General features: G+C 41.4%; 1 protein-coding gene across 1 annotated transcript in view; it reads left to right on the top strand.

Moving 5' to 3' along the window:
• The first annotated feature begins 2,784 nt into the window (after positions 1–2,784).
• The window catches only part of mfsd2ab (MFSD2 lysolipid transporter A, lysophospholipid b), a 17,777-nt gene continuing 7,116 nt past the window's right edge, over positions 2,785–13,445 (top strand). The window contains exons 1-7 of the mRNA XM_028597885.1: positions 2,785–3,081; positions 5,954–6,079; positions 7,480–7,604; positions 12,054–12,177; positions 12,889–12,967; positions 13,093–13,268; positions 13,408–13,445. The exon at positions 13,408–13,445 is cut by the window's right edge and continues 53 nt beyond it. Coding sequence (XP_028453686.1) covers positions 2,992–3,081; positions 5,954–6,079; positions 7,480–7,604; positions 12,054–12,177; positions 12,889–12,967; positions 13,093–13,268; positions 13,408–13,445 — 758 coding nt within the window. The 5' untranslated portion in view covers positions 2,785–2,991. The remainder of the gene's footprint in view (positions 3,082–5,953; positions 6,080–7,479; positions 7,605–12,053; positions 12,178–12,888; positions 12,968–13,092; positions 13,269–13,407) is intronic.

The following is a 13,445-nucleotide window of genomic DNA, read 5'->3' as shown; positions in this document are numbered from 1 at the left end:
TTGTCCAAAAGAATTACCATTAGCTACTAGTCATACCGACCAAGATGGGCTGTAGCTGCTAAATGCCTAAGTGTAGTGAACCAAGTGTGTTTTATTGCTAATGAATTGGACTTTTCAAGTACAAGAAATATTTCTTTTTTTAAACGTACGATAGTCTGTAATAGCAGCAAGAACTGCTAGAAATTTGGGTGACCTTTACCAATATTAGGCAGTTTCTCTTTATTTATTATGACAAATGATGTTGTGATTTATGCATCAGTGTATCAGTGATGTTTCCCTCCTGTGACTTTATTTTTATTACACTACGCTGCCTTATTTCTTTTTTCCTCCTGAAACTGGACATCAACCTCTATCTGTCAGTCCTGCAACAGTCCTCCTTCCTCCTGTGCAAAATTAGCCTTACAGACAGACAATATTGCCATTGGCAGATAGTCATATTTCAACATGCACGCGACACGTTCCAACAGACCAGTAACTCTTTGCACCAAAGACATGACAACACATCCTTTAAGTGTATTGAAATGAGCTCAAAGTTGAGCAGACAACGGTCAGAGTGTGGAGACAGAGATGAGTGAGCCTGAAGGGGTTGGACAGCATTTTGATACATTTGTGTAATCGTTGCAGAGTAAAGAAGAAGAGACCTCCCCCCCAAAAAGGTTATCTGCTTGGATGTTGTTTAAATTGTATAACTGTTCAATACACACGTTGGGCTATTTGTTTTCCACAGTGATACTGTTACATAAATGTACCAACACAACTTCATCTGGGCCATAATGTCTTATCTAATCTGCAGCATGTTGACACACATTGATTTGTCCGTACCATTACAGACACACACCACCTGTGCGTCTGGTCTGAACTTGAATGTACGGTTGGCAAGGTCAGGGTTCAACTATCAGAAGTTCAATAATGCAGATGGGAGAGGTCCTTTAGAGTTAGTGTGTGTGTGTGTGTGTGTATGTGTGTGTGTGTGTGTGTGTGTGTGTGCGTGCGTCCGTGCATGCGTGCATGCGTGTGTAAACAAATAGGTACATACGCATTCAGCATAAACAATGCATAAAGCTGCATTGTTAATGTCTTTTTAATCTATGGGAGGTGGCAGGCGTATGCGCTCCTACCTGTGTGAGGCCTGTTGAAGTGGGTGTGAGGGTGGAAAGACTGTGTGCATGCATAGCCATAGGTAAACATCGCAAATATCTATACATCTTCTGCAATCCAGAGGTTCCTTTCCTACCACCGGACACAAAGATGAGTATTCAAACTAGTGGTGGTGTGTGTATACTGCATGTATGCTGTTGGTATGTGTGCTCAGCTAAAATGGGAACATATAGTATGTGCACAGCCACTCGCCAGAGCAGTCGACGCTTTGCAAATAAAGACTGGAGAGTGTTAAACGTTTAGACCGCGAGCAGGCAACCTTTATCTAGCCGCATGAGATAAGTTGTTGTGTGTTCTGCCACACCTGAGGACTCTTGCGCGTGTGTTTATTTATCAGTCAAGCTATATTAAAGATGTTAAAAACGGTCTCTTTTGAACCGTCTTCATTGATGGTCAGTACAGAGGAAGATAGCACACACACACACACACACACACACACACACACACACACACACACACACACACACACACACACACACACACACACACACACACACACACACACAGGAGCCACTTATTTTCCAAAATACACAATTCATGTTTGTAACATTTGTGCCCTGAACTGAATTGTAGGAAATGTAGGTCGTAAATGTTGGTTACCATCTGAACATCTGCAAGTACAATCTGAACATCTGCAAGTATTTTCTAAATATCATTTTGCATCTCAGGAAAATATATTTTGGGCTATGTTTGTATGATTTAAACTTATCTCTGAAGCGTAATTTAGACTTTGTACTGTCTAGTTTGTATTCATAACAAGGACATTTAGTGCCAGCTGTGGTGAATATTGATTTTTGCAATATATTTACCATACAGCAGCAGGTGATAATATTCCTATAGGGACATTTCATTTTTTATTTCTGTCTTGAAATTCATTTTAGAATTACTTGAAATGTTTTTGGTGAAAATGCTAATAAATGTACAGGGGAATATAGGAAAGATACAGAAGAAAATATATATTCACACTGATAAATACTGTATGTTCTTTGTGTAACATGTTCACTTTTTGGATGTGGATATCTAGGGATCCACTTTCAGGCCTGTATTTTGGGAAACTGGTTTGTTGGAAACTGGTTTCCAACAAACAAATGACGCACTATAAACTATATCCTATTTTACATAGCCTGTGTATAAAATAATAGCATGAAAGACGAGAGCAAGATGGGGGGAAATTATATGGGAAATATATATACACACATTAGGATATAAAAAAATACTTTATATCAACAAATGTGCCCAAGACCATACCCAAATGTGTAGAAATACAAAATAACCTACTAATGCTATGTATTTTAAATATACTGAACCTAAAAAATAAAATCAGTCTACAAAAAACACCAACCATATGTGGATTCATGTAAAAGTAATAGTTAATGTACGTTAGGGATATTGTATGTTGAACTGTATGTTTGCGTAGATATGCAACATGTGACATTTTCACCGGAGATAAAGGCTAGGCTACTTCTCATTTTGATCCTCAGGAACGTTGATAAAGCTACTAGGAATTTCAGATGAAATGTCTTCAGTGAGTTGACATCATGGAGGTTGATATGAGTGATAAGATCGCCTGATTGTTAGAGCGGACCCGCCTTCAGAGGGGGCGGGGTAAAAGATGGGGTGAATGGCACGTTGAAAGAGGCGGGGTGCTCTAAAAATTACTACATCCACCCTTTCTGCCTCCACATCTTCTCACTTTTCAAACAGATTGTAACGTTGGACCACGGCGATACCATTGGACGAGTTTCCTCAAACGTTATCGGAAGACCTGTTTTGATATTTCTTTTTTCTGTCAGGTTCAACGAAGAAAACCAGCTATTCTGCTAAGTTAACGTTATGGCAAAAGGAGAGGGAGGTGAACAATACTCAAACGCCAGTTTACTGGAGAAACCGGCCAGCTCGGATGGTATAACGCTCGCCAGGAAGGTGAGTTCATTAGCTACTTAAATCAAAATGATGGTTTAACGACGGGTTCTTTTCCAAATCGCCTCACCAGACAGCACAATACGAGAAAGTAGCTAGTTTTTTTTACGGGAGCGTATCTTGAACATTTGATTGAATGGAGCACACCCCTGTGAAATGGCATTTCGAGGGACTGAGTCATGTAGCAGGGGGCGCATTGTTACTCGTTGAATTATAAAATGAATTAAATTTTTTTTTTTTTTTTTTTTTTTAAATCAAATTTATTTCATTTTCAGTCAATAAATCAACACTACTTAGGCTTCCAAACGCCAGGAAGCCCTTTAACCCTTCTCTGAGTAACGTTATCATCGGGACACACAACATCGCTTATAAACCAAAGCTTTGGACGGTTAAATATAATAGTAGGTTTAACACTAAGTCATAATTTAGTTTGGAAGATTGTAATGAGTGAGGTTTTCAGTGCACTCATTAACTTACCCCAGCCAGAGCTAAATTTAAATCCCTAAAACGTTAACGTTAGCAACTCTTCTTTGGTAACGGCTGCCTTTTCAGATGTTCATGTTCATGGAATGCGCATATGCAGTTTTATAGTCTATTAGTGTACGTTAGCTAGCAAAGTTAGCTCGTTAAATCAACCATATTTTGGAATTTCTCATTTGCATATGGTCTCATTGATGAATTGAAATTATTTATATGTACATTTGCTGCAACACTCTAAACTTGTCCAAAGACCACGGTATGGGTGTTGTCGACAAATAACAATATGAGGTAACGTTCTAGGATGCACAGTTTGTGGATATTTAGTCAGTCGTCAAGGTTTGTTGTGGTGCTGCGTTCAGGGGCACACACACACACACACACACACACACACACACACACACACACACACACACACATATCTGAGGGAAGGGACTCCAGTTGTTGGCATAGGCCTATATGCTGTATTTTAACAGTCTATGCTGTAAAAAGAAAATGGAACAAAATAAAAGTAGTGTGTAAGTAAGTGTTTTTCGGTTTCAGAAAGTTTTCACTGTTGAGTTTTGCATGTGATCTTTCTTCCCTAGTCTCGTTGTTAAAAAAAGAAATCCCCGCTTAATTTGGTATTTCGAGTGTATTTTGGAGGGTAATTTCCATATCTCCGACAGCTTTGAATGCATCAGGAAGCACCAAGGCGACGTGTCAGAGTCGGAGAAGGCGGAGGATAATTTCCTAAAATCCCATCTAGCTTTTCCCCCAGAGTTTTTGACATTTCCGTCATTGCTAGGACAATCTGTTTAGAATTGTCAACATCTCTAATTGTAACGTTAATCAAAAACGGTTATGCTACCTTTCGAGTTTTTTATTTTATTTTTTAATGTAATTAGGATGGGTAATGCAAAGAGGAGTGCTTTTAAAGTGGATTGGTTCGAAGCCGTGTAAAGCGAGTGACATTAATACGCTGTCAATCTAACACATTTCTATGATAGTCGCATAATAACGCAATGACTCGTTTTTAAAATGACACAGGCAAACTAGGATGGGCAGAAGTAACCGATGCACACTGGTAGAACAGGTGTACGAGACATTTCCCATAGTGACACACTGTCAGGAAAGATGTCTTGGTCATAGACTTTTTATCAGGCATAGACAACTCTTTAGTTACCACTTTACAGCTGTATAGTTTGAGGGGTAATGGTCATCACATGGTGGGGGCAATTGTGATCCTTTACCCCCCACAATCACTGTCCTGGAGGCATAAAACACCAGGCGGTCCAACTGATGTTAATGCCAGCCGAAGTTTTAAAAATTGCTTCTGTGTTTTGATGACGCTGGTTTCTCATTTCAGCCAGAGGGAATGTTTTGTGTTGTGGTCTGATCTAAGATAAGGTCTGTCACACGGATATCGGTGACATACACTAAGGAATGCTTGAATGGGCCTGCAGTCATTTTCACAAGCTGGGTGATGCTCTATTGAAACGTCTTTTTATCCTTTCTCTAGGCTATAACTTTCACTGAAGTTCAAAACCAGTGATGAAAACTTCCTTGACCTGCTGAAAAGAGCACCAAACACAACCTTTTTTTTTTTTATTGGTCAGGGAGGAGGGTGTGTTTTCCCTCCCTCTGTGGGCAGGAGTGGTCAGAGCACTGGTCATACTGGCAGGCACCCACTGGCTATTAAGCCAGTTCAGGGCTGCTGCCCAAGTGCTGTCACTCTGTGTTTTGGTGAGTGTGACACCATGGTGTTGTCATGCCCTGGCACTTGTCTGCACAGATTTGTGTTGCTATTAGAGGAGTTGTTTAGAGTCTGTCTGTTGAGAAAATTATTACGTCTACAGTGGAGCAAATGGAGAATAATGAGCACTTGTTAGAAATCCAAGGGTTTCTTGTTTCCCAGTGACTGTCCCTGACTTCTGCCAAATACGAGACACAATGGTTAGCTTCTTGCCAACTGAACTCTCACCTTCTAAGACTCTGGCGATTAAGAATTTAGGCCACATTCCTTATGAGGCACTGTTGTCTTAATCGGACTGGTGAGAAATCAGCGACGATGAAGATTAAATTGTTCAGACAAAAAATTAAGAGTAACATTTATAAGCCTGGAGGCATAACTGTATTCTGCTGTATTGCCGTCACCATGTTAGAATTAAGCTGCTGTATGTCGACTGTAGAATTGACCCCTCCTATAATTACAAGGGTAAGGCCATGTCAAAGCCTGAAAAGGTATGCGGGCAGCTGCAAATACTTAGCCTTTAGGACACTTTCTCCAAAAGTAGGTTGATGTTGAAAGAGTAATGTCACTCATTTCTTAGACATTATCATTTCAGTAGGATTTCCATACGTTCCTGTAGATGCAAATTTAATATGACTGTTTTTTTTCCTCCTCCCCCCCTCCCAGCATGAACATAGGAACAGGTTGTCAGTCTGCAACAAGATATGCTATGCCATCGGTGGAGCACCCTACCAAATCACAGGATGTGCCCTGGGATTTTTCCTGCAGATCTATCTGCTGGATGTAGCTCAGGTGAGTTGGTTTGAGATTATTTCAAAACTCCATGATCACACTTGTCCAGACATTATAGTGTCACTTTCATACAGAACTAAATATAGCCCACCCTGCTGCCCTTAAAGGTCCAATGGCATGAAAATGTCACTTTATGAGGTTTTTTAACATTAATATGAGTTCCCCCAGCCTGCCTATGGTCCCCCAGTGGCTAGAAATGGTGACCGGTGTAAACCGAGCCCTGGGTATCCTGCTCTGCCTTTTGAGAAAATGAAAGCTCAGATGGGCCGATCTGGAAGACCAACTTACTGGAAAAGGGAACACACATTCTGATACATACATACTAACAAAACGGTTTAGCCTTTCTTTGTAAAGGCTAAACTTTTTTGATTGTATACAAACCGGTTGAACCGGCATTGTCACTGTCACACCTTCTGGCAAGATAAAAAAGTAGCCGACATTAGCAACCTGAGCCAAGTGCGTTCTGGCATAAAATCCAACTTGTATTGCAAACAGTGGTGGGCGTTACTAGTTTAACTACTTTAACAAGCCCAAAACATTGTCCGTATGCAATACACGCAGGTGGCATTTACAGACTGGAGAACATTGTAACGTGATCCTTCCTGTGCCCTTGAATCACCTCTCTCATAAGGGCACGTACGGGACTTTGTGACCGCCAGAGCTCACCAACAAAGATGCGATTGTCCTGGAAAAATGAAGAGGCAGGAAACGTTTCTCTGTTGTTTCCATTATTGACTCCATGATGTGGCTCCGCTGTATCAAAACTGAAAAAATGTTGGGGAGGGGAAGGACGGTAGCACAATGAGGAGGGGCTCGCTTTAATGGGCTCTGACACTAATCTGATGGTTTAGGCCAAAATGGCGTGTAAGTTAACTGGGCGTCCCAGGGTTTAGCTTTGTCTGGCTACCAAGATTGTTGATTAGGAGTCTATTGGGTGACACAGCATGGTGCAGATTGTACAGTCAGGAGTCGAGCATTCTTCCTGGCTGGCTTCCAGTCAGGCTCGTCTCCTCTGCACAATAACCAGCAGACAGGCTGAGCTCCCAAGTGGCACCTTCACAATTTGACTTGATTCTTGCTTAGTGCGGCCTTTTGACTGACTTAAAAAAAATGTCATGTTGTAAAGCTACATTGCTGACTCCTCCATCAAACGGTTTAACTTTACCAACCACAGGCTATGTATAGTTTGTCAGCTTGACATTTAGCCTAGTGTGGATGGTGTACTGGTGTACGTGGATGCCTGATACTTTTGCTACTCTGAGGTAGCAAAGGGATTGGAAGTGTACCTTTTTTTTTATTTTTTTTATTTTTTTGGGAGTATCAATGCATTACCCACCATTGAAATGTATGTGCTTTTAATGTCCCAGTTGCACTAATCTTTGAGTCTTCTCTTTCGGCAGCTGGATCCCTTCTATGCCTCCATCATCTTGTTTGTGGGCCGAGCATGGGACGCCATAACGGACCCCACGGTGGGCTTCCTGGTCTCCCGAAGCCCATGGACGCGCTTCGGACGCATGCTGCCCTGGTAGGTCTTACTCCCAGCTGGAACCAACATCTGCAGTAGACCGTGGTCATTTTCTCCGGAGCAACTGGCTCCTCCAGCTGTAGTGTTGGAGTCTCTGCCAGACCATTTCTATTACCTTGTTGATGAAGCCCAGTTACGTGTCCCTAAAGCACTTATTGTTGTCGGAAACGCCTATCAGCGTCAGTGAGTCAGAGCTGTGAGTGGAAGTTACAGTGTTTGGTTGTGTTAGGGGGTGGGGCTATGGGAGGCGACTGAATTACCAGCGTCTTCTTCCAGGAAGGGTTACTATGGGTCATGCTGATGCAAATACTGCTGCCACAACCTCATAGCCCACACATCAGGCAACTGTCTATTCAATCTCGCTCTCTCGCTCTCTCTCTCTCTCTCTCTCTCTCTCGCTCTCGCACACAGGTTATAAAAAAAATCTCCTGAGAAATGCTTTTAGTTGAAATGGTTAAGGCTGGACCCCTAAAGCCAAAAAACAGACACTGAGCCTTTATTTTACCAAACAAATACGGGTAGTTCCTGCAGGTGCTAGTCACATTTCCCGAACCTTGACCTTTAGCAATCCATTGACAAATATAACTCCTGCCTGCTACCAAGACTGCTTCTTTCAGCAAGCACACCATGAATACTTCCCATAGAGGACTCAAAATCTCTGTATATTTGAGTAGTGAGGTCATTTTCAGCTTTTTGATATTTTGTATAATACTCTCATTTGTATAAATTGACCTTTTTTGAGATTAACAAAAAAACAACACTTTGTATTTTGTGTTGTCCCTTTCAGTTTGACCGCTACACTTTGGCATCTTTCTGTGAAATCCCCTCCCTTGTGGAGAGCAAAATGAATGTTTAAATGTTGCGGTGGTGCATCATTGGCCGTGTGTGGCAGCCAGGCTGAGGGAATGGGAGGCCTGTGGTGCTTCAGGCCTTTTTTTTTTTTTTTTATAGAAAGGTTACTGACCCCTTTTTCTTTTCAGCTGTTTTAGCTCCCCCCTTCCCCCTTCCCCCCCAACCTCTCTACTTCTCAATCTCTGAGCAGCATACGCAGGTTTATGTCATACAAGTCATTTGTCTGTTAATGAGTATTGTATAACTGTTAAACAGGTGGGGGGGTGGGGGGTCCAATCTGCAGACGGTCCTGGAACTCTCGGTCCACTCATACTGTTATGTGAGCGAAGGACAGCGTGGTGTGTCGGTGGGAGCTGCTGGTTACAGAAGCCGCTGCCACTCTCCTGTCAACGCTGCTGTCCCTTGAGTGTTCGGGAACATGCAGTACCTCCATAATGTGATCAGACAAAAAGGTGACATCTTACATGTCCCAGGGTATAGCAGACTTTTTAAATGAGCACCACAGGGAGATGCAGGGCAGAGTGTTTCTTTTTTTTTAAAACTCCCTCGCCTGCTTGATTAAAAACATAATCTCAATAATGTGTGTACCTTGTGTACGAAGGGGCACAATTGGGAGATGAACCCAGTCATTAAGGTCTCATGCGGTCCCCTCCTCCGTTGCCCGTGTTGATGTTCCCTTTGCTGTGGGTACATTGAGAACACCTGCATCCTTACTATAGACTACGAAGGAATGATCATCCTGTTCAGCTGTTGGGTAGCAGTTCCTTAGAGAGAAGTGTCTAGCTTTGGCAGTTACCCACGTGCAACATGTATCGAATTAAGTTCTTGTTCTGACAGTTAAGATGGAGGTTTTATAACGTGATGATCAAATTGATCACCCCTCTGGAAACTACAGTGATGTAAATGATTTTGCTGTCAGACGTACATTAGGGGTGCACGATTCAGAAAATGCCACGATTCAATATTGATTTTTTTTTTTTTTAGCTCAAGGTTCGATTCAAAATCGATTTTCAATTAAACGATTCTCGGTTTAAAAAACTATTCACAGTATGTAAATGTAGTTACTTTTCCCATGTGATTGCAGTAGATATACAATAAAAAAAAAAAGAATTTTTTTTTTTAATAAAAAAATATGAATCGATTTTTGGAATTCTATGAATCGATTTTGAATCTGTAGATCTCGAATCGCGATTTGAATGTAAATCTCTACTTTGAAAATTGTGTTAAAGAAAGAATAGCTTGACTTAATGTTAATGCATATAATTCTATTGAATTAAGCTTAATAGAACTGTGCGGGAGGGGGTAAGGTCAGTATATCATTCTTTACATTTTTCCGCTAACGGCAAGATGCGGACGTTTGAATCTCAAAAGTGGGTCATGATGGCGCTGCTTGTGCAAAGCGAGATGCACCTCCCAATTGTTGTCCGATGGTGGGGGGGGGATTGTATGAAGCAAGAAAGGATGGTGGAATCACTGGAATGGTCAGCATGGTTGTAAAGATGTGAGGAGATGGGTGCGGTGCCTGAGATCAGGGAGGAGGAGGCAGTAGAGAATGCAGCAGGAGCTGCTTCATCTTCCTCAGGCTTCATGTGTAGGAAGTGGGGGAGGGGAGAAGAGTCAGGCTAGCTTGTCATTGGTCCAGCCCACAACACACCACATACGTGAGCCAATGAGGTCTCAGCTTTCAGCTGTGAATGGCCCTGGTAGGAGTTTCAAAGACTGGCGGAGGAAGAGTTAACTCCAGTTCAAGTTGCGGAGCAGTAGTAGAACAAGTCGTACTGTTGCTGCAGAGCCACTGGAGAGTAGTCACTAGTGACATTCTGCAGGCTTCTTGCTATTCCCTAAACATGCATTTAAATGAATTTCTTTGGACATTGGCTGTTAAGTATCTAGAGTTTAGACTTTAACAAATACTGGCTTACATACTGACTGCCTAATATGAATTTTAATATTGATTCAAAAGTGCTTAAGGTTAGGAAGTGGATGTTTTTTACCTTACCATTGATTTAAGGTTTGGTTTCCCATAAATTTCATGTACTGTAAAATCATGATTTAGTTTTTAAATTTTTTCGGATTTCCTAAGTCGTTGTCAGTGCATGTAAACATGACGTCAAGGCCTCAAAACCAGAATCAAATCTAGAGTATTGGCTTTGGGGTCACCCATCCAGCTTAATGATTGAGAACGATTTTGCACAGTTAATATAGGCACCAGACTAAAATCTGCCACCTACTTAGTTAACTTGCTGAGATAAAATCATCCCACCCTAGTCAGCACGGCTATTTCAGATGACATTTCATTCTAGGAGGGGACACAGGACTGTACTTGGATGGCATAATGTGTCACTGCACTGCTGCAAGTCTTGACTTAGCCTTGCAAACTGTTTTGAGAACAGCATACACTGGAAAAAAAGAAGCTGCAAAAGATGGAACTCTTTTTTTTTTTTTTTCTTTTTATTTTTGCTACCATAGCTTGTTTCATCCATGTTGTAGGATGTCTGCGTGGAGCTAAGTAGTTCAAGTAAAGCTGTTTTTATTGATGGACACACTTTAGTTAGGTCAAATCAAGTCCCATGCCTAATTTGGTAGGTGTTTGTGCCATTTAGCACAGAGGAAATATGCTTAAAAAAACCCATTCCCACGTGTTTTATCGGGATGGGAATCACCAGAGGCGTCACGATATGATATTATTGCGATTTGAAACCTATTGCAATATTCTGCGATATACTGTATTGCAATTTATTACCTAATTTATTACCTATTTTCCTCTGTTTTATCTAAAAAGATAAATTTCTCTATTTGGTCACCTCACCTCAATTTTATTGCTGCAAAATGGGATTGTCAAGCAGACAGACTGACCAACACATATATAATAAAAGATCAATACTTGGCGTTAGTGTATCGAAACAGTATTGCCACGGAAAATATCCAGACACTATGCTGTAATTTCATGTCTGATGAGGATGAATCACCCGACGCAGTAGTTATTTCCATAGAGTTTTGATACCATAGGGGGAAGGATGTGACTAAACTTCCTCTTCAAATGACTTCATGGTGCGAATTTACGGGATGTTAGACGTAGGAAGAGGAGGAGTAAAGGATGGCACAGATGTGTTCTACGTGACTAAAATGACATGTTTTTTTTTTAGCAGTTCCGGGCAGGAACATTTTTACATCCAAAGAATTGCCTCATTGAACCATTTTTTCATGTGACCAAAAGTGTTCAGTCATTTTGTAAACGAAAAAAACAAGAGCAAGTCTTGTTTGGCAGCATTCCCCCGTGTTACACCCTCCCTGAACCCTCCAGCTCATCCACAAGCTCGACCTGTTCCATGCACATGGACACCAGGAATACTGTGTCCCTGTTAACCAAACACTGCCAACCTGAGGAAGAGTTGGCACTAGTTGAATGAAACCCCCACTTAAATGGCCACACAACTTGTTATGTAATGAGTGTCCCCCTCTCTTCATAAAGGCTGATAATTGGTTACAGAGTGAGAGTGTTTCACGCTCGAGTAGGTTCACGTGTTCATCCACTGATGTTGTTGTTGTTGTCTCTTCTCCTTCCTCTCCCCTACTCTTCCTTTTGTCCATATGAAGGATCGTGCTGTCCACCCCTTTGGCCGTGCTTTCCTATTTCCTCATATGGTACGTTCCTCCCTTTGAGAACGGCAAAGTCATCTGGTACCTTATCTTCTACTGCCTCTTCCAGACCCTTCAAACTGTGAGTACCAACACTCGTGTTGTCTTTTCCTGGTTTTAAAGGCTGAATTACAGTAAAGTGATGTCATTTTCTAAACTTACCAGTGTTGTAACTTTTCTATTATTTGCCTTTACCCACTTCAGTCACACACCCACAGTCATTATATCCACATTACTGATGATTATTCATCAAAAACCTCATGGTGTAAATATTTTGTGAAAGCACCAATAGTCAACACTACAACATCGTTATCAAGGTATTTGGTCAAAAATATCGTGATATTTGGATTTTCTCCATATCGCCCAGCCGAAACGGCTCTTTTATTACAAAAACTGATGAGAAGAACTCACCCCCTGAATGAATTATGAAATGAGTTTAATTATGACATTAATAAAATGTTATGAAGGCTATTGTGGGGTCAATGTAAAGTAACCTTACATGTTTTTGTATTTTTATTTTTTTTAAACTGATTTGATCAACGCAAAGTGTAGCAATCTTTTCTAATTGCGCAATCATTTGAAATGATTCACTCAAAGGAATAGTTTGCTCAAAATGTCAAACTGAGACTTGTATCAAACTCATCCAACTTTCCACCAGAATGCAATGAAATTAATTTCCCAAAGTGTTGAACAATGACTTTAGCTTTCTTTACTTTAACCAATGGTGAAATTAAGAGCTGCATTCATTTTTTTTCTTCTTCTCACCTTGTTACTCTTTTCTTTTGCAAATCAGTGCTTCCATGTGCCATACTCTGCGCTCACCATGTTCATCAGCTCAGAGCAGAAGGACAGAGACTCGGCCACCGCATACAGTGAGTATCCAAGTCAAATGATTAGTGTTTTAAAATGAATCTCGTGACAGAAAAGACAAGTTTAGTGTGGCACCTCCTCAGTGACTAAACATCGCCCCCCCCACTCCAATCTTTCCTCCAATCAGGGATGACTGTGGAGGTTCTGGGGACTGTTCTCGGTACAGCTATCCAGGGGCAGATTGTGGGTATGGCGAACGCTCCCTGCCTCCCAGGACCGCGCGACATTGTGACGAACCTGAGCAACTCCTCAGTGTCTTCCGGACTCAATAACTCCGAGCCTGTCATTTCCCTGGACCACACGGTAAACAAGCTCAGCTGTTAGTCATATAGTTTGACAGTGAAGGCTAATAATAACCGCTTTACTGTTCAAACGACAAGAACCGATGAGGAAAACTAAAGTCAAAGTGTCGTCCTTTCCTTCCCTTGTTCCTTCCTTACAGAAAACGGCCTACATGATTGCCTCCGGTGTCATCTGCAT

This window comes from Perca flavescens, chromosome 14 (genome assembly GCF_004354835.1).
Source record: "Perca flavescens isolate YP-PL-M2 chromosome 14, PFLA_1.0, whole genome shotgun sequence".
NCBI lineage: Eukaryota > Metazoa > Chordata > Actinopteri > Perciformes > Percidae > Perca > Perca flavescens.
Note: the sequence above shows the minus strand (reverse complement) of the source record. Positions and strands in the feature narration are given on the sequence as shown.